Source organism: Aquarana catesbeiana, linkage group LG04 (genome assembly GCF_042186555.1).
Source record: "Aquarana catesbeiana isolate 2022-GZ linkage group LG04, ASM4218655v1, whole genome shotgun sequence".
Lineage (NCBI taxonomy): Eukaryota > Metazoa > Chordata > Amphibia > Anura > Ranidae > Aquarana > Aquarana catesbeiana.
Window position 1 is genome coordinate 240,404,091 of NC_133327.1, and position 21,004 is coordinate 240,425,094.

General features: G+C 40.2%; 1 protein-coding gene across 2 annotated transcripts in view; it reads right to left on the reverse strand.

Annotated features, from left to right (window-relative positions):
• Positions 1 to 1,201: 1,201 nt before the first annotated feature.
• DCUN1D1 (defective in cullin neddylation 1 domain containing 1) overlaps positions 1,202 to 21,004 on the reverse strand; it is a 30,528-nt gene continuing 10,725 nt past the window's right edge. For both annotated transcript variants that reach the window (XM_073626290.1, XM_073626289.1), the window contains exons 2-7: positions 13,460 to 13,676; positions 11,085 to 11,253; positions 9,073 to 9,203; positions 3,449 to 3,531; positions 2,943 to 3,039; positions 1,202 to 2,570 (exon numbers count right to left, since the gene is read on the reverse strand). In XM_073626290.1, coding sequence (XP_073482391.1) covers positions 2,491 to 2,570; positions 2,943 to 3,039; positions 3,449 to 3,531; positions 9,073 to 9,203; positions 11,085 to 11,253; positions 13,460 to 13,676 — 777 coding nt within the window. In that variant the 3' untranslated portion in view covers positions 1,202 to 2,490. The remainder of the gene's footprint in view (positions 2,571 to 2,942; positions 3,040 to 3,448; positions 3,532 to 9,072; positions 9,204 to 11,084; positions 11,254 to 13,459; positions 13,677 to 21,004) is intronic.

Here is a 21,004-nt window from a genome sequence, read left to right on the forward strand (position 1 = left end):
GTGAACTTTTTATGTGTCTGCAAAGAGTGCATTATTCTAACTGACCATCAATGTAAGGGGAATTCCCCCCAATGAGCCCTGTGATTTTTTTTTTTTTTTTTTTTTTATTAGGAGCTCCCTAAAATTTGAATATCATTTTTCTGCGATCAAAGGTTGAAAAAAAATGTGCATTTACCACAGAAAATAGCGAGAACACATTTGGGTCACTGATTAGCTCAGCTTAAAAGTCAGGCTTGGTCTACTACAATACTGCTAGGGATGGAAGGCCACCAATGTCTGTGACCCTGGCAAGAAAAGGACCAAGTGGGAGATCGAACCTTTGGTCTTTATTCATCTTCCTTAAAGTGTTACCAAACCCACAACAGTAAAATCACTCTGTATATGCAGTAAAGCATGCTAGTTATACTCACTGTGGAACCCAAGGAGTTCATTTTCTGCATTGTGTAAAAAGGCTGTTTGATCCCATCTTCCCTGATCCTCCCCTTCTTTCACTCTCCCCTAACCATCTCCTGATAGTACAGAGCCTTGAGGGCACTCTGCACATGTTTGGTGTGTATTGCTAGAGAGTTTTTGGAATGGTACATGTGATCAGCACAGGGCCAATCAGCACTGTCCAGACAAAGGGTCAGCGGTCCTGCAGCCTTATAGGACAGTCAGAGGAGAATGCAACTCCTCCTACAAGCTTTAACCAGTGCTCAGCCAGACACTGCTAGACGTCACAAGGCTGCTATATACTGCTGACGAGAAAAATGTATTCAGCAGTTTATATTTACTAAAATAATTGCATTTCCATGTACTGTGGGAGACCAGATATAGTGAATACAGGGTCCTGGGTTTAGTAACACTTTAAGCTCACCATACATGTTACAATCTGACCATCAACTTTAGGAACACCATAATAGAACACAGTTTTGGTATAACTAAACTAATATAAGGAAGGCCTGTGCATTACATAGTTGCTGGCTGATATAAAGGAGATTATACAGTCAGATTCTAGCGCAGGTGTGTGATGAGATTTTAGGTAAAACCCAACTAACACACCTAAATCCTGGTGAACAATATCCAAGAGCTCTATTCCGAATCCACACTCCTATGATATTTTGTCCAAGGTGCTCTTTTTCCATACAACATTTTAGAAGACTAAACAATTTCGATTTTCAACACATATGAAACTGGGGATGATCAACAACAAAAACGCAGATTTAGATAAATTAAATGTTATTTTGCATGTCACAAAGAAAATGCAAGATCCAAATCTTATTTTTCTGATACCTCCAGCTCTTAAAAAAACAAAAAAAAAAACTCCACTGAGTGGAACTGCAGGATGTACAGAACCATGGAGGGGTGCAATCATTAAAAGAAATAATCAGAATTCATACCAAGTTGACAGTAGGACATGTTATGCTACTTGATATTTTAGGCAAACTTAATTTGGTATTTTTTGACTTTTACCGGTTCATCTTATTTTTATACATTGATGCAGATATGTACTTTACATGTGCAGGATTATACTACATAGGAATTCACCGTCAATGTTTGCAGATATTCAATTGGGTCATGAGTTTTGTAAAATAAAAAAGGGCATCTGCATGTTGATACAGGGTGACAAAGAAGTGTTTTACAAGTGTCATGAGAGGACAATAGCAAGATGACGCACAGACTGATATGTCAGATTTATCCTTCCTGGAAAAGTACCGGCATTAAAATGAACAAGTTTACAGTCACATACAAACAAATGCTGAACATACAGATAGAAAGCAACCATCCTCAGAGGCTCCAACACAGACCAGCAATGGGTCTCTGACTTGTTTAACAACAGCATGAAACAGGTGCAGTTTGCTTCCATCTTCAGCAGAGGAATCAAAACATACATGTTTAAACTTTCACAACACTGGTGGGGTGGGGGATAAATCATAAGACTTTGATGGGTTTTTTATGTCCTCTACAATTCCAGCAAAACACTTGCTTTGGTATCGACAACGGAGCACTGCCCGCCATGTACAGCGAGATCCAAAACAGATGAGGATGGTGATGAACATTGCTTTGTCTTTTTATGGGAGAACAACAGCACATTATCTGATGGAGGTACTACCTGCATAGTCTCTGGAACTAGCAAACAAAGAAGCATCGCTGAGACTATGATGAAGTTAGCAGATGAATGTGGCATTTGCTTTATGCAAGTGAACAAGCCACAGAATCAATCAAAAAACTGATGAAAGGGTAAACTAGGATGTTCCACAGATATGTGATGAAATCCATGATTTGGAAACATGAAGTGGAAATTGCGCTCCAGGACTAGTAAACAGCCCAAACCACCAAGAGAATGAAATAGAGTACGGTCTTATATGATGTCTCCAAAATGTCTCTTTCAACCCTCCGGAGATGCTGCTAGGGTTGATCTTCAAATCAGTCAAGCCAGAAGAAACTGACTGTAAATATCTGTTGTGTTAATTTGTACAGGCTATGTACATTCTATAAGGTTCCTTAGTGCTACACTGTTGTACTTTTTGTCCCTGCAATTTGAGGACGTGCAAATTCCACAAAGTCATCAATGAGAACTGGCCATGCTCCTGTAGAACAAAGAAAATCGCAGTCAGATAATGAAGCAGAAAGTGTAAAAATTTAAAAATCAGTCTGTTAGTCACAATTATATTCCTCTTTTTGTGTTCAAAGACTTTCACCAAACCAATTGTTATAAGCCTGCTACTTACTCTGCCTGTTCTGTCAGCAATAGGTACAAGTCCTGGAAAGGCTTACTCTGCCAGGTTTTTAAGGCCTGAAAAACCTATTAGCAGGTCCAGGCATCGTCATGTAACGGGGTGCATACTGCTAGGCAAATACCATCAAAAAGTCAGTATTTAAGGGACTTCAGGCTGCTTTGGATGGCAATGCTAAAGTGGAGAGTACTTTAATGTCTCCTACAGGTACACACTAACCCATACCTTCTTCATCGTAGTTTGACATATCATCTGCTATCATTGTGCTGAAATCTAGTAGAAGGTTCCATGTGTCCTTAGGTATTGATCGTTTATGGTGTTCCTGCAGGTAGAAAACAGACATTTTTAGTAAAACAATACTTCAAGACAGTTGTCGTAATGCATACCACATAAATGTAATATTCTAAGTAAGGTTCACCAGACTGCTACAGTCTTGAGGTAATAAAAGTATCTTGATTCAGTAAAGTAGTACAAAGAGCTACATGTGGTAACTAAACTGTTTACTGAACCAATGAAAGATAACTTCTGACTGATTACTATGGATTTCTGCACACTGCTTCTTACTAAACAGGCCTGAAAATGTTGCACTCCACAGGACTACCTACTGTTTCTAACATAGGGAGGGGGTCTCAGACTGTAGCTGCCAATTACTATAAAAGCAGTTACTGACATTGTAACAATAAACATTTACATTTGTTAAAAGTACAACTTGAGAAAAAAAGCAATCTTACCAATAAAAACTTGTTCCATAAATCTAGGAATTTGAATCGTCCATTTAGTACTAAATTCCAGTAGGCAATGGCCATCTCTAAGTCTGAAAAAGGACAGTTGACAGTTTAAGTAATTTCACAGAGCATTTATTTTGATATGCAAAAGGCTACTAAGGTGGACCTGTCAGTAAGGTTACTTATCGAATGTTTAAAACTGATTAAATGTACCAAAATATAAGGTCATTTTGAAATTGATGGCAGCAACATGTCTCAAAAAAGTTGGGGCAGGACCATGTTTACCACAGTGTAGCATCCCCTCTTTTACCAACTCTGTCAATGTCTGGGAACGGAGGAGACCAGTTGCTGGAGTTCTGAAGGGTAAATGTTGTCCCATCCTTGCCTCATATAGGATTCCAAGGCCTCACAGGCGTAAGAAAATGTGTTGCATTTTTTTCTGCAAGAACTTTGCAGAAAAAATGCCTCTACTGTTGCATTTTTATGCGTATGTACGAACGCATGTATGTGCCTTTATCCTGCGTTCAGAGGTGTATTGTAGCCGTCAGAATAAATTTACATCCATATGCCCACATTTATGCACATAGAATGAAATTACACTGGAAATCTCTAAGAGGTGTGGGACATTTTTTTTTTTATGCCCCTGAACGCTGCTCTAAAATACACCTGTAAAACGACACATGCATATATACATTAGATAACCTAGAGCTGCTTTCAGGGGCATAAAAAAAAAAAAAAAAAAAATGCCAGACATCTCTAATTGCGCTATTTTTTCTGTCCGTGTGTATGAGGCCTAAATTCTCAACAGCCCTGGGTCCTCTTTGTCATATTTTTATTAGCAAGATGTGCCACATATTTTTAATTGGTGAAAGGTCTGCACTGCAGGCAGACCAGTTAAAGTGATTGCAAACCCTCACCTTGTAAAACAACCCATTTGGTTTAAAACAGAAATGAAAGGCAAAACATTTGTGTATACATATACAAAACATTATAAATACTTTTTTTATGTGATCACATTCCCTCTATTCTCAGCTGCAAAGCTGGGGGGGGGGAGGAGAAACATCAGCACACTAAACTTCCCAGTGAAAGGCTGTGCAGAGGGGGTTGTCAAGACAAGTCTGATCATTGGAGAGCATAGCTAGAGAGTGGACCACACTGTGTTCTCCTTCTTAGCGTGGTCAGTTTTTAATAGGAAAGCAGAGGGACTGTCAGGAACACCAGGGATTTCACACAAAGGAAGCAATACAAAGAGGACAGGATACTTTTTCATACAAGTACATAGTACAGCAGGTACATATCAGGAATATGAAATGTTGGGTTTACATACTCTTCTACTATGAAGCCAATGCGGTTATCATAGATGCACTATGCAGTTTAGCATTGTCCTGCTGAAATATGCAAGGCTTTCCTAAAAAAGACATTGTCTGGATGGGAGCATATACTGCTCTGAAACCTGGATATACACTATATTACCAAAAGTATTGTGACGCCTGCCTCTACATGCACAAGAAATTTAATGCCATCCCAGTCTTAGTCCGTTGGGTTCAATATTGAGTTGGCCCATCCTTTGCAGCTATAACAGCTTCAACTCTTCTGGGCAGGCTGTCCACAAGGTTTAGGAGTGTGTATGGGGATTTTTGACCATTCTTTCAGAAGCGCATTTGTAAGGTCAGACACTGATGTGGAGGAGAAGGCCTAGCTCACAGTCTCCGCTCTAAATCATCCCAAAGGTGTTCTATTAGGTTGAGGTCAGGACTCTGTGCAGGCCAGTCAAGTTCTTCTACCCCAAACTCACTCATCCATCTCTTTATGGACGTTGCTTTGTGCACTGGTCCAAATCATTTGGTGGAGGGGAGATTATGATGTGGGGTTATTTTTCAGGGGTTGGACTTGGCCCCTTAGTTCCAGGAAGGGAACTCTTAAGGTATCAGCATATCAAGACATTTTGGACAATTTCATGCTCCCAACTTTGTGGGAACAGTTTCAGGACGGTCCCTTCCTGTTCCAACAGGACTGTGCACCAGTGCACAAAGCAAGGTTCATAAAGACATGGATGAGTGAGTTTGGGGTGGAGGAACTTGACTAGCCTGCACAGAGTCCTGACCTCAACCAGAAAGAACACTGTTATGATGAATTATATCGGAGACTGTGAGCCAGACCTTCTCATCAAATATCAGTGTCTGACCTAACAAATGCGCTTCTGAAAGAATGGTCAAGCAGTCCCATAGACACACTCCTAAACCTTGTGGACAGCCTTCCCAGAAGAGTTAAAGCTGTTATAGCTCCAAGTAGTGAGTCAACTCAATACTGAACCCTACAGACTATGATTGGGATGCCATTAAACGGCAGGCGTCCTACTTTTGGTAATATAGAGCATCTTTCAGCATTGATGGTTTCTTTCCAGATGTGCAAGCTGCCCATTCCATACGCGCTAATGCACCCCCATACCATCAGAGATGCAGGTTTTTAAACTGAGCACTGATAACAAGCCAGAAGGTCGCTCTCTTCTTTTAGTCTGGAGGACGCAGCACCAATGGTTGCTAAAAGTGTCAAATTCTGACTCATCTGACCACAGAACAGTTTTCCACTTTGTAGCAGACCATTTTAAATGAGCTTTCGCCCAGAGAGGACAGCGGCATTTTTGTTGGATCCTGTTCAGATAAGGCTGCTTCTTTGCATGATAGCGCTTTAATTTGCATTTTTGGATTGCACAGCGGACTGTGTTGACCGTGAGCCCATGCACGTCCATCACAGAATCATGCCCGTTTTTAATGCAGTGCTGTGAGGGCCCGAAGAACACAGGCATCCAATATGTTTCGGCCTTGTCCCTTATACACAGAGATTTCTCCAGATTTGTTTGATGATTTTATGTACTGTAAATAATGACATATTTAAAGTCTTTGCAATTTTACACTGAGGAACATTATTCTGAAATTGTTCGACAATTTTTAGACACAGCTTTTCAGATTGCTGAACCTCTGCCTATCCTTACTTCTGAGACACTCTGACTCTCCAAGATGCTCTTTTTATACCCAATCATGTTACGGACTTTTTGCCAATTTACCTAATTAGCTGCAAAAAGTTCTTCCAGCTCTTCTTTGTTAGTAACACTTACTTTGCCAACTTTTTGTTGCCCTGTCCCAACTTACCTTCTGTTTTCCTAAAATGGTACATTTTCTCAGTTTAAATATTTTATATGTTTTCTATTGTGAATAAAATACGGGTTTATGAGATCTGCAAATCGCTGCATTCTGTTTTCAAGCAGATTTTACAGATTCCCAACTTCTGTGAAATTGGGGTTGTACATTATAAAAAATGTTTTATTTTTATTACAATCCAGTTAAGTGACTGAACTTAAAAGAGTAACTCCACTTTTGTTGCGAAAACAACCTTCTCCTCTGGGTGATCTATATACATGCCAGGGATTTTAACAAACTTTGTTACAGATTCCTACCTTCTGAAGAAATAGCTGTTTGTTTCTCTGTAAACATCATATATTGAGGCGCTGGCTACATGTTATATTATGTACAGTATAAATAAAAAATTCATATTGTATATGTGAAACACATCCCAGTGATTAACTGATAGCAAATCAATACAGGAACATTCCGAGAGAATGACTCCATCGATCTGCAACAGGCAAGGTAAGCATTTCAAACATTTCCTCTCTTTTCCCTCCCTTAGTGATCACTCTGTTCTGGTTTGACTGGACTCCAGGTAGCTGAGTTGTGTGAGACCTAAGCCTGGTATACACGATCAGATTGTTGGCCAACCGAGCGTCTGATATTTGTCAAAAGGGCGTGTGCCTGGATCTCGTCTTGCATATTAACGGTACACAATTGTCAGCCAACAAACACAAATGTAGTGACGTACTATGAGGAATTTCAGCTCTTGAGCACCACCCTTTGGGCCACTTCTGCTAATTTTGAGTTTGGTGAGCATTGATTCCGAGCATGCGTGTTTGTACTTTCAACTTTTATGTGACGGATTTCTGTATTGACCATCAGAAAATCTGACAACAGACCATTGTCCGTGGAAAATTTACTACCCTGTCATCCAACATTTGTTGGCAGAAAGTTGGACAACAATTGTCAAAAGGAGCGTACTAATGGTCAAATTTTAGGACAACAGTCTGTCAACAGACAATCCCCTGCCAACAATCTGATAGTGAGTATGAGGCTTAAGGGATTAAATGCAAAACAATTTATAACTTTTTTGAAATTGCATTTTTCTGGATTTTTTTGTTGTTATTCTGTCTCTCATTGTTAAAATAAACCTACCATTAAAGTTATAGACTGATCATTTCTTTGTCAGTGGGCAAACACAAAATCAGCAGGGGATCAAATACTTTTTCCCCCCTCACTGTATATGGTCTAGGTGTGTACTGTGTGTGTTTTAGTTACTGCTATTTAATTTTTTGTGTTTACAGACATGGCAAACTGAATCAAACCTAGCACTAAACACATTGCTCTGTGGCTGTGCAGTTCTTTCAGCAGGGAACTCAATCCCCACTGCCTAAATATTTATCTTTTAACAATTTGCTTCTTCAGCAGATCTTTTAATACCAAGCATTCGATAGTTGTCCCACTTTGCCAATTTCAAGTCAAGGATTAGCAGCTACAGCAAAAAAATTAAAAAGGCATTAAACCTAAAGGCAAACATTATAAGAGAATTATGGGGTTTTTTTTTTGGGGAAATCATGCTTACCTAGGTGGATGCAGCATTGGTCCCCTGCCAGCTCTAAGACTGAGAACTGAGCGATTAAACACCACTGATTGCTCAGTTCTCCATGCGCGGAGAGCTGGTGACTGTCAGTCACCGACTCTCTGCTCTGCCCACTCCCCCCCTCTCCCCGCACTCACTGGAGTGCTGGGCTGTGGAGGGGGCAGCAGCGGCTGGCTCAGGCTCTCAGTGGCTCGCTGAGAGGCTGAGCCAGGTGCTGATCCTGGCTCTAGGTCTTCAGCCTGCTGTTTGCTGAAAATGGGTAACAGGAGTGCAGAACTAACTGCACTACTGTGATCCATGAGCTTTGGCTGTTACTTCTCTTTTAATGATATTGCCAATTCCTAGATGTAATTGGTGCATTAGATATACATTTTTAGGGTCTCTCTCTTATTTTCATCTGGTGATCCAGCCATAAAGTCTGTTGTTTTTAAGAGAAGAAGCAGAAGAGTGCAGAGACAAACCATTTACCACTGACAAGGGTGCAACAATGGTCAGCTTTTATTTATTCACGTAAAACGTTTATGCCAAAAGGAACAACACTGTTGCTGTAACTGTGTAACGGTAGTGTAAGCTGGAGTTTGGTTTCAACTTTTGGATCTAGGTTTATTACCGCTTTAATGGAGGCAGCGGATTGTAGCCACAAACTAAAGCTGTAGCTGTCAAGGCTTTGCCAAAAAAAAACAAAAACACAACAACATTACACAATTACTATTTAGAACTATAAAATGTACATACCTGTACATGGGAAAATATATACACTTTGCATCTCACCTCTGTGACTGTAGCATTAATCAGTTTTCAAAATTAATTTCAAAATGGGTCCTCTTTAAAAAAAAAAAAATTGTAGTGCCAAAATGTATTTGTATACTGTGTCTCTAATCATAGCAGTTGTCATTTCAACATACCTAGACCTTTTTGGCCTGGATTTTTTGCAAAGTTGAATGTAAACTGATAAAAATCCTTAAACCTTCCTGGCTCTTTTAATTCTTGTTCCATTTTTGGTAGCTGTGCTTTTAATTTTTCTATGCTGTCGCACCTGAGAAAGATCCGTACAGAAACAAAACAAGAAAATAATTAATCCAATTGGTAAAATATCCTATAAGGCGCCATATGATCCAAATGTCCTCATTGACAAGCAAAAAGTTTCAAATAACAAAACATGTTGTAGGATTTAACATATGGTGGGATGTGGCTACAGATAAAATCAACTCCATATGAATGTCTGCATTAGCAATATGGCAGCAACATTAACTGCATTTGTAACAGACACCACAGTACAAGCTAAACAGATTTTTAAAACAGGATACCGACGTTAATTGCACTTTTTCAGATTATATTGTGTTAGGCTGGATTCACACCTATGCAGTTTTAGTGCTTTTTGCATTTTGCAGATTTGCAATACAGTCCATTTAACATGGTTTCCTATGGAACAAGTTCTATAGAGCAGATCTGCAAAATGCAAAAAGCACTAAAAATGCATAGGTGTGAATCAGGCCTTAAAACACAAAAGGCTAGTAAAGAGGACAGGACACTGCATTGTGATATTACTGGTAATTTCCAGAGAAAAACTCCAGGCAGTTATTGATGAAAAGATGTTTTTTTTGTTTTGTTTTTTGATAGGGTAGGTAGGGTTTAGAACCTCAGTCAGGTTTTATTACTGTCTGTGTCCTTGTTATGTTGTCCTGGTGACCAGTGTTACTGAAACTGAAGGTAAGGTAAAATACAAATTCTTCCTAGAACAGGAATACCAAGGAAATCACCCAATGGGGACATTTGTTCTGGAAACAAAAATCTAGGAGGGCATTTCCCTCACTTTGGAAAGATTTCATTTCACTTTCCGATTTGTCTATAGCATGAGAAGTACAGGATAATCTCCCCCATGGGTTTTAGTCATTTTCATACTTCAACCAAAATGAAAAAAATAAGAGGCTTTGCTTTTAGATCAGATTTACTTAAAACCACCAAAATGTTATACATTTTTAGAAAGCAAAGACCCTGTAAAAAAATGGTGTCAGGTTCAATTTCTTTTATGTTATTCGATATTTGCGCTATTGTTTATTAAAGGAATTGTAAAGTCTTTTTTTTTTCTATAAAAATAACAAACTTGTTATACTTACCTCCTCTTTGAAATGGTTTTGCACAGAGCAGCCCAGCTCCTCCTCTTCTCGGGTCTCTGGCTGGAGTTCCTGGCCCCTCCCTCCTGTTGAGTGCCCCCACAGCAAGCAGCTTGCTATGGGAGCACCCGAGCCAAGTCACAGCTCCCAGTGTCCATTCAGACACGGAGCTGCAGTTTGGGTTCCACCCCCTCTTTCTCCTGATTGGCTAGCTGACTTTGAATGACAGCAGCGGGAGCCAATGGCACCGCTGCTGTGACTCAGCCAATCTTAAGGGAGAGTCTCGGACAGCAAAGACACTTGTGGACATCGCTGGACAGAGATGAGGCTCAGATAAGTATTAGGGGGGCTGAGGAGGGCTGCTGTAAACCTTCTGACTTTAAAATCTATATTTTCAACAAAAAATACACTCAATTTTAGTGCATACTAAAGTCTCAAAATTGCAAAAGCAACAAACTACAAAATTGTCCATAGGTGAACCTTTAAATTGATGACCTGTAAAGGTTTTTTAAAGTAAATATTGGCCCTAGAATGATTGGTCTCACTCTGGCATGTGTGTTGAATATGTGAGGCGCAATCATCATTTCATATGCATGCACAATCATGTATGTGGGGGGGGGGGGTTTTCTACATTTTTATTACTCCTTACATTATTTTAGACATTTTTCATTTTCTTTTTGGTTTTTACTTAACTTTATTGGCATCACAAGGGAGCTGCTTTCACACTATCAGCGGCCAAGGGTTCTAGTGGTCCAACATGAACTAAAACAAAAAAAGTGAATATCTATGTATGTACAACTTACCCTAATTCTATCATTCCATCCATAAATTCCTGCTTGGAAAACTCGCACTGTGTGGCTGCTCTGAATTTCCATGCAATAATTAGCACACTGACACTGGCTGGGTCGAGCGCTAAATCATCACAAAACTGCTGGATGCCATCTATTCCAATTTTATTTTCATCCTGAGGGTCTGCGTAGGAAGGAAAAAAAAAATAAAAATTAAAAATCAGCATGCTTGGACATCAGAAGGGACAGCCGGGACAAAGAATGGTTTGGGTTGAATTTGCAGCTTGTCTGTACAGATGATTCTGATGCAATGCTCAGAAAAACTGCTAAGAAGCATAGAAAAAGCATGCCATATTTAATATGGCAGCACTGATGAAGTTCAACATGCAGGCACATAGCTGTATTTTTAGAACATGGACCAAGCCAGATTAAAGGGCAGCCTTCTGAAGGTACACCTGAGCCCCCATTCACATGGGTGCTGAGACCAGTAGTCTGTGAATAGGCCTTGTGTTTTAGAAGTCTTGAGCCTCCAGGTGCTGTGTGCAGGCAGCCCATGTAAGTGTACGGGGATACAGAGTCTGCACAGACACAGCTGCTTGTCCCTAACTGAAAGGCATGTGGGGTAAGGTTGCTGCCTCATCCCTTAAAACCTGAACACATATGAATTACACAGGTTCTGAGGCTAATTTGATGCAGATAAGGCACCAAGTGAGTTTAAATTATCACCTTAATCAGCCACAGAACCAGTGTAATTAATGTGTTCTGCTTTAAAGGGATGAGGTGGCAACACTACATGTAGGTGAGCGTCCCCAAATGCAGACAATGTGTGTTTGGGGCTGCTCACTGGCACACCTGTCAAACTGGAACGAGCGGCTGTTTCTTTGCAGCCACGGTTCCCCTATACACTTACCACTTACATGACTGCATGTAGTACCTGGTGGCCCAAGCCACATAAACACACGGCCCATTAAAGAACTACAGGCCTCACCACCCATAAGAATGAGACCTAATAGATTGCCTGACTGCACATGTTAGTCTGGGTACAAGGTGTTGCAGGGTTTTTGTTTAATCAGTTTTTTTTAATTTGTGTGATGTTTTTACAGATTTTTTGTAATCATTACAAAAAAAGGACAGAGACATAAACAAGTATCAAGCAACCTACATTGTCAGATGTTCTTAAATAAATTAGTGTGTGTAAACATATACACATTCACGGTATTAATACCAATAATGCACATACATGGCACACCTGCAACCCCTCCTGCCCACCCCATGTGCTGACCCAAATTCCATTGTCAAAATAACAACTGCCATATTAAAGGTAGTCATTATTCCACTCATCCCTATCTGCAGCATCCAGCCACTTAGACCATATATCAAGGTGTATTTCTTAGTTGCCCCATGCTGCTCATATGTAAATTTTTCATAAGAGATGAGCTCATGCAATTTTGTGGCTCTGTGTCGGAATGCAGGAGCTGTGCTCGAAACGCATCTTATTCCACAATCACCCCATGAGCAGCAAATAAAGATAATAAAGATAGTGTTCCTGCAAGGGCAGAAATCCAGTCCAAACTGGAATTTTGCAGGTAAAAAAAAAAAAAAAAAGAAAAAAAAAAAAGAAATTTGCATTTTTTAAAACTTTATTTTATTGACAGCATGGAAAGCATTGCACCCACGACCAGATCGTGGGTGCAAAGCAGGGCTTTTGCAGACTCTGCGTAATCTGTCTGCCTCATACATCGTATGACCAAGCAGTTACACACTAACAGGAAGCATCAATGAACCAGCACAGCTCTCAACAGCACCATGGTAGTTCATTGGGAACTACAAGTCAAAAGCTGCAAAGGCTTTCGGTCCTTGACGTTTACTACTCACAGAACTCTGTGAGTGAATGATGTGGTTCGGTACAGCCACGCACAGCCACGTTCTTTGCAGATTGCGACAGGGTGGGGGGAGAAGATCCCCCGTTGTCCGTCACAATGGGGAGCCGGGGGCCAGAGGATTTGTAACATGTTACAAAAGGTGAACTTATTCTTTAAAATGTCTCTTGCTTTCTTATGTAGCATCAAAAACATGTGCACTATCCAGGATAAAAGTCCCGGCTACATAAAAAGAGGAATATGAACAAACGGAAAAAATAAATTCTGAAAACAGAAATTAATATGACCCTCTGAACAAGGGATGAAACTAGAACATTTCCAATCCTTGCAGACAGCCAGATATATTGTATTCTCACCAGAAAGCATTTAACTAAAAGTAAATTTGTTGCTAAAATGAAAATACATTTGCTGGAAGCCGAGTTTTATAACAAAGCTCTGTTCTCACATTTGCTATGCATGTTATTATGCATGTTCTGCAGATTTTGTTTCCATGTACTTGCCTGTACTTACCTTTGTATCTGTTATAAAGTTGTTCTAATTTTTTTCTGTCCAATGCTCCTTTTACACTTTCTCGGATATAGTGTTCAGGATTTTGGAAAAAGTTATCTGTGGCAACATCTAGCTTCCAGTCATTCTGGGACAGGCAACTTACTGCAGTCTTTTCACTAGATTGTGTGAAGATCATAAACTGGCGAACTTTATCTTTCTGCGAGGATTTCAACTTGTTCTGTGGAGGGAAGGCAATATCATTTAGGGCTGCAACTAACGATTATTTTCATAATCGATTAGTTGGCCGATTATTGTTTCGATTAATCAGATAATAACCTTAAAAGTGTGGTGTATAATTTAGTTAATATGTAAAGTTTAAAATAAAAGTCAATTTCTTCTTAAATATCTATATGCAGTATTAAATATAAATAACAGAAGAGATATACAATATATACTATTAGAGGTTTAATCTGGTAAATATCAGACTCGGAGAGCAAATTTTTTATTTAAAGAAAAAAAAATTTAGACAGTTCTGTCGATTTTTAGACAGAAGTGTAATATATACTATGTATGACAGACTCCCTTGTCATAGGCAGGTGGCTTGATAAAAGCTACCTGCGCCTGCTGTGACTTATGCTGGCCATACAAAAACAATGTTTTCCTTCAAAAAAAAATTAATTTTAAGAATGTTTTCACAGAGCAGCCCTAATTCTCCTTTTCTGGGGTCCTCCTCCTGCCTTCAGAGTGCCCCAATAGCAAGCTGCAAATTATAGTTTAGAGTGGCCCCTATAGCAAGGTAAAAAAAAAAACTTTTGACTTTAGAACCACTCACTTCCTGCCCAGGACTACATGTCCCATGAGGCATTGCTCCTCAAACATTCACAAGTTCTCAGGCACTTACTGACATGTATGGATGTTGTACTGAGCTGTATGTGTGCTGCACTGTAATTCCTGATATGTAAACAAATGATGCATTCTTTATGCAGGCCAACTAATCGTCTGGCCAATTAATCGATTATGAAAATAGTTGATAACTATTTTCATAATCGATTAGTTGTTTCGGTCCTAATACCATTACATACTAAATTACATCATTTGAAGTTCCACAACTACTGAAACATCCTTTGAAACCCTAAACACTACCAATTTTAATTTGGAAGTTTAGCTTCCCCAAGGGCCTCATAATAAAGCAATTTAAAAGAAAGGCAAGCAATAGTGATACATTTCATATCTCAGAACAAGTTTCCTTCAGGCTGCATTCACACTTCTGTTTTAAGGCAAATGCATTTTCCATGGAAATTTGTGAAAGCGCATAAAAGTATACTTTGTATTGCACATCAACAGATGTAAAACTAGAATGTGGCCTTAAAGTGGAACTTTACACTCTTAAGGAACATTAAATATTTTTAATCCTTATACTGCTAGGCTTGGTAAAATCGATAGGAATGTATATTATATTGACTTGTTTTAAACTCATTTTTATATTTCTTAAGTTGCTTCCTGGTTTCTATGACAAAATGTTGTCATACATTCCAGGAGTCTTAATGTCACTTTTTTTCCCTTTCATCTGGAGGAGGGGTTTTCTAAGCTAAGCACTCCCTCCTGCCTGCATGCATGAGATAAAGGCAAATGGATTCCAGGAAGTAAATGCTAAATTAATCATTTGCCCATACTCAAGATGGTCATGGCTAGAACTGAATTTTTCAAAATGATTTCTCAATTTAAAAAAAAGCAAGAAAATATGGATGGACGAGTTTCCTTTGAATATTAAAAAATAAGTAAAAAGTGTTTTTAGTTTGTGGTACTCAGATAAGAGTTCAATTATGCTTTAATCACTTACACACCACGCTATAGCCAAATGACGGCTACAGCGTGGCCGGCTAGCATATATGACGGCTTCCTGTGATCACGTCAGCCATGCGCCTGCTGCGGGGCTTAGGCGGCACGCTCTGTGATTACAGTGTCTGGAGGACACTGCTCATTAAAGACTGAGGTAAAGAGCCAATCAGTGGCGCTTTACCACGTGATCAGCTGTGTCCAATCACAGCTGATCACGGCTGTAAACAGAAGCCAGTTATCGGAATGCCTTTCCTCATGGTAACAGCATGAGAAGAGGAGAAGAGAGACGATAACCAGCATCTCTAAAAGGGACAAGTCCACTGATAATCAGGGCCCAGATTATCAGTGCAGTCCCAACATACCCACCAGTGCTGCCAATCAGTGCCGCCCACCAGTGCCACCCATCAGTGCCACCCATCAGTGCCGCCCACCAGTGCCACCCATCAGTGCCGCCCACCAGTGCCGCCTACCAATGCCGCCCATCAGTGCCGCCTACCAATGCCGCCCATCAGTGCCGCCTACCAATGCCGCCCATCAGTGCCGCCTACCAATGCCGCCCATCAGTGCCGCCTACCAATGCCGCCCATCAGTGCCGCCTACCAATGCCGCCCATCAGTGCCGCCTACCAATGCCGCCCATCAGTGCCGCCTACCAATGCCGCCCATCAGTGCCGCCTACCAATGCCGCCCATCAGTGCCGCCTACCAATGCCGCCCATCAGTGCCGCCTACCAATGCCGCCCACCAGTGCCGCCCATCAGTGCCGCCTACCAATGCCGCCCATCAGTGCCGCCTACCAATGCCGCCCATCAGTGCCGCCTACCAATGCCGCCCATCAGTGCCGCCTACCAATGCCGCCCATCAGTGCCGCCTACCAATGCCGCCCATCAGTGCCGCCTACCAATGCCGCCCATCAGTGCCGCCTACCAATGCCACTCATCAGTGAAGGAGAAAAATTACCTGTTTGCAAAATTCTATAACAAACTCTGAAAAAGTTTTTGATTTTTTTTTCAAAATTTTCAGTCGTCATTCATTTATTTAGCAAAAAATAACAAACCCAGTGATGATTAAATACCACCAAAAGAAATATCTATTTGTGTGTAAAAAAAAAAAAAAAAAAATGATAGAAATGTTGTTTGGGTACAGTGTTGCATGACTGCGCAATTGTCATTCAAAGTGCGACAGCAATGAAAGCCAAAAATTGGCCTGAGCAAGAAGGGGGTAAAAGTGCCCAGTAGGCAAGTGGTTAAAGAAACCCAGTCACATGATAAAACTATTTCAGCAACGGACATCTCTGTAAATACAAGACTTAACCTTTCCTTCCACCCGCACCACCCACTGGGAAACCAACACTTCTAGAACTATCGATCTTCGCTATCCCCCAGTGCCCTCACTGGTTCCTCGCTTAGAACTACACAGGGGAGGGGGGGGGATAAAAATTGATGATTTAAAAAAAAAAAAAATCTGATTTTTTAAAAATTTTAAATCCGATTTTGGGACCGCGGCTTTCCTGACAGTCGTGAGTAAGTTTTGGAGCCTGGCGTAAGAAGGACTGTAGGAGACTTGCACAAGTCCTTCTTGCGGACCCGACAAATACCTCGCCTCGAGCAATCCCTCACTACCCGACGCGTTGGCTTCAGAGGAGACAAGCAATTTCATATGTCCATAGATTTTCCAACCTATCGGATATCCTATCGGAAACGACGGGATTTAAATATATGCTAGTACAGACCGACCCCCCGTCCAATGTAGTCTCACAAATTTATTCGATACTACTTCACTCTTCCTCCCCTGACCTCCCACCATACACAGGGACTTTGGAATCTGAACTGGGATATCTTACATATCCTATAGACGGGCAAAAATGCTTCATTCTGACACACAAGCTCTCTCTAGCAACCACATCTAAGGAGAAAGGGTTCAAACTAGTATCCAGATGCCCTGCAACTATAAGACTTTTTGCGATAATAAAAATCCCCAAAAAATATATAAAAAAAACTTTTTTTTTTTTTTTTTTTTCAGTTTTGGGCGATACGTAAAAAACAAAACAAAACAAAAACGCAATAAGCGTTTATTGATTGGTTTGCGCAAAAGTTATAGCGTCTACAAAATAGGGGATAGTTTTATGGCATTTTTATTATTTCTTTTTTTTTTTTTTTTACTAGTAATGGCGGCGATCAGCAATTTTTATCATGACTGCGACATTATGGCGGACAGATCGGACACTTCTGGCGCTATTTTGGGACCATTGTCATTTATACAGCGATCAGTGCAATTAAAAGAGATTTGACTACTGTGTAAATGTGACTGGGAGTAAAGGAGTTAACCAGGAGGGGGCGCTGTAGGGGTTAAGTGTGCCCTAGGGATGTGTTCTAACTGTGGGGGGGATGGGCTATGTGTGACACGACACTGATCACCGCTCCCGATTACAGGGAGCGGTGATTAGTGTCAGTGTCACTAGGCAGAATGGGAAAATGCTTGTTTACATTAGCATTTCCCCGGTCTTCCTCTCCGTGAGACGATCGCGGGTATGCCCGCAGACAGAGTCCGCGGGACCCGCGATCACACTCACGGAGCTTGCGGCAGGCGCGCGCGCCCACAAGCCGCGTCTTAAAGGGCAACGTACAGGTAGGTTAATATGCCGACGTATATCGGCTTGAGCCGGTCGGCAAGTGGTTAAACAGCAATATGTTTTGATTCCATATGTGATATCACTGCCTGACAGTGGTTGTTCTCACTACGTTTATACTATTGCATATAATATGCCTTGTAAATGTGATGATTCTCGCAAAATGGCTAACTTGTTCTCTGTGGACTGGATTTATTGCTTTTGTCATTTTATACCAAAGAATCCTGTAATATTTTGTTACGTACAATATGTCTGTTATTCTTGGTCACCTAATAAAATAAGAATGAACTAAAATCAGATTTTTTTTTTTATTTTTATCAAATTCATTTTAATAAAACGCTTTTGGAGTTAGAAAACAATCTTTAGATTTGTATTTAAGATACATTAATAATTTAGTTTATTCAGCATGAAATGGAGCTTAGTTATGTAGCACGAGGCTGTATATTCTGCAATATTTACATTTTTGGTAAACTCAGTTAATGAATTCAAGCTCTGCAAGCTGAGATAACATACACTGCATGTTATCTCACAATTTCACAGTAACCATGAGAAAAAACAAAGATTTATTTCTTTCTTTCCTTTTATTCCTTTATCCCATTGTTTTGCAAATTATGTACACTATAAACTGTATGATTGTTTGAAGAGAAATGCATCTGTACTAGGCTCTAAGTGTGAGGAGGAAGGCCAACAGTAAAAATTAAAGTGAAACCCTCTAAGCAGCTTATAAACCTTGTGTTCTTTCTGCACATAGGAATAAAGCACTTCAAGCTCCCTTGAGGAGCAAAATGGCAGCAGGCCATAAAAAAGACCCAGTTTGGGAATATTTTAATGAATTTCTTCTACCTATGGGAAAAGCAGGTATGCGTGCAAAATGCAAGCAATGCAACAAAGAGATGCAAGGCCTGGTGGCCCAATTAGAACATCATGAGAAGACGTGCTGTGATGAAAACTGAAGTTTTTTTTATGTGGACCCAGCTAACAGTCAGTTTATGTTCTTTTGTTTGTTTTTTCAGAGATATTTTACACCCTTCAGTTACTAAACATTGATGTTTATGGCAGTACACACGATCTGAAAATCGTACGGAAAATACAGTTTTGGAATCGATCGTACAATAATCGGATCGTTAGTTCAGAGGTTTCGAGAGCCGATCACAATGGTTATTCTGATATTATCCGATGGGACAAGCATGAAAATTTTTCTCGTACGATACCAGATCGCACGATTTTCGTTTCATCAGTATAGTTGTCGTTCGAAAATACAATACAAATACATTACAACACATGACATTACCTCTGATTTTTATTCTGTTGTACGAGAATTTTCATAACTTTAGTAAAACTCCTAATGGTCGATATGTGACTAGCATGCAAAAAAAACAGATGATCTGTTGTCTGATTTTCGGATCGCGTGTACGGGGCTTTAAGCAAATACAGGAATACGCAATATAATGTTGATGTTTTAATAAATAAAAGAATTTGAGTAGTTCTCCAACTATGTGTGATTAACCTAAAATCAGTTCTGATATCGCCATTTTACTAACCTGACAGCTCATTATTCTAAATAGGAAACCTTAATTTTGCAAATATTAAAGATTCTAACTACCAGCAAGAATAAATACCTTACATTTAAAGAGCACCTGTCATTTCAGATCCATCATTGCAGCGGGAATCCACTCACCTGCATCATTGCAGCGGGAATCCACTCACCTGCTGCCGCCACGTCCCTCACCTGTTGCATCAACAGAATACAAGTGAATGGGACTGTCGGTGAGTCAACAGCGGGTCAGAGGAGGAGCCACTGCGGGACAGAGATGACAGTTGCACTTTAAAAATTATGATTTAACCACTTAACCTCTTCAATACCGGGCCATAGTCATATGACCTCTGCAGATGGGATCTCCCATCCTGGGCACGCGTCATATGACGTCCTCAGCTTCTCATGGCGATCGGGGATGAGTTGTGCCCCTCGGACACAGCCCATCCCAGATCCGTGTAAAGAGCCAATAAAAAATGGCTCTTTACCACGTGACCGGCTGTGTCCAATCTCAGCTGGTCACATGTACTGTCCACGTGCACAGTGCTCGTGCACGCCCCTAGGATGCGCACAGAGCGGCGATCGGGGATGAGGCTTGTCACCCTGACACAGCCCAACCCCGATTGCAGTAAAGAGCTAATGAAATTGGCTCATTACCACATGACCGGCTGTGTCCAATCACAGCCGGTCACAGAATGACAATGTTAATTTATGCTCCTAAAACCCCTGATGGTGCTCCCTGCATGTTGAACCTCTCTGTGTGGCCAGGCTGTGTAAAAGTACCACACATGTGGTACTGCCTTACTCGGGAAAAGTAGCAGAATGTATTTTGGAGTGTAATTGGAAGTATGCATATGCTGTGTGTGAGAAATAACTTATGAGAATTTTGTGAAAAAATAAAAATAAAAAAAAAAATTCTTCATTTTCCCAAGAATTATGGAAAAAAATTACAACTTCAAAAAAACTCACCATGCCACTTACTAAATACCTTTGACTGTCTACTTTTCAAAAAGGGGTAATTTGGGGGGTATTTGTACTTTCCTGACATTTCAGAGCCTCAAGAAATGAGATAGGTCATCAATGCATCAGGTGTGATCAATTTTAAATGATTTGCACCATAGCTTGTAGACTAACTTTCACAGATACTAAATAATATCCACTAATTTAGGTTATTTTACCAAAGAGATGTAGCAGTATACATTTTGGGCCAAATTTATGAACAAAAATTACTTATTTGCAAAATGTTATCATAGAAACTAAAAAAAAGTGTTTTTTTTGAAAATTTTCGCTCTTTTTTCACTTATGTCGCAAAAAAAAAAAAAAAAAAAAAAAACAGTGGTGATTAAATACCACCAAAAGAAAGCTGTATTTGTATGAAAAAAAATGATAAAAATTTTGTTTGGGTACAGTGTTGTATGACTGAGTAATTGGCATTCAAAGTGGGAAGCGCTGAAAGCTAAAAATTGGTCTGGGTAGGAAGGGTGTATATATGCCCTGTATTGAAGTGGTTAAGGACCAGCCGCCGTCGTTATACATCGGTACTTTGATGCTAAATGCCAGTGTTAG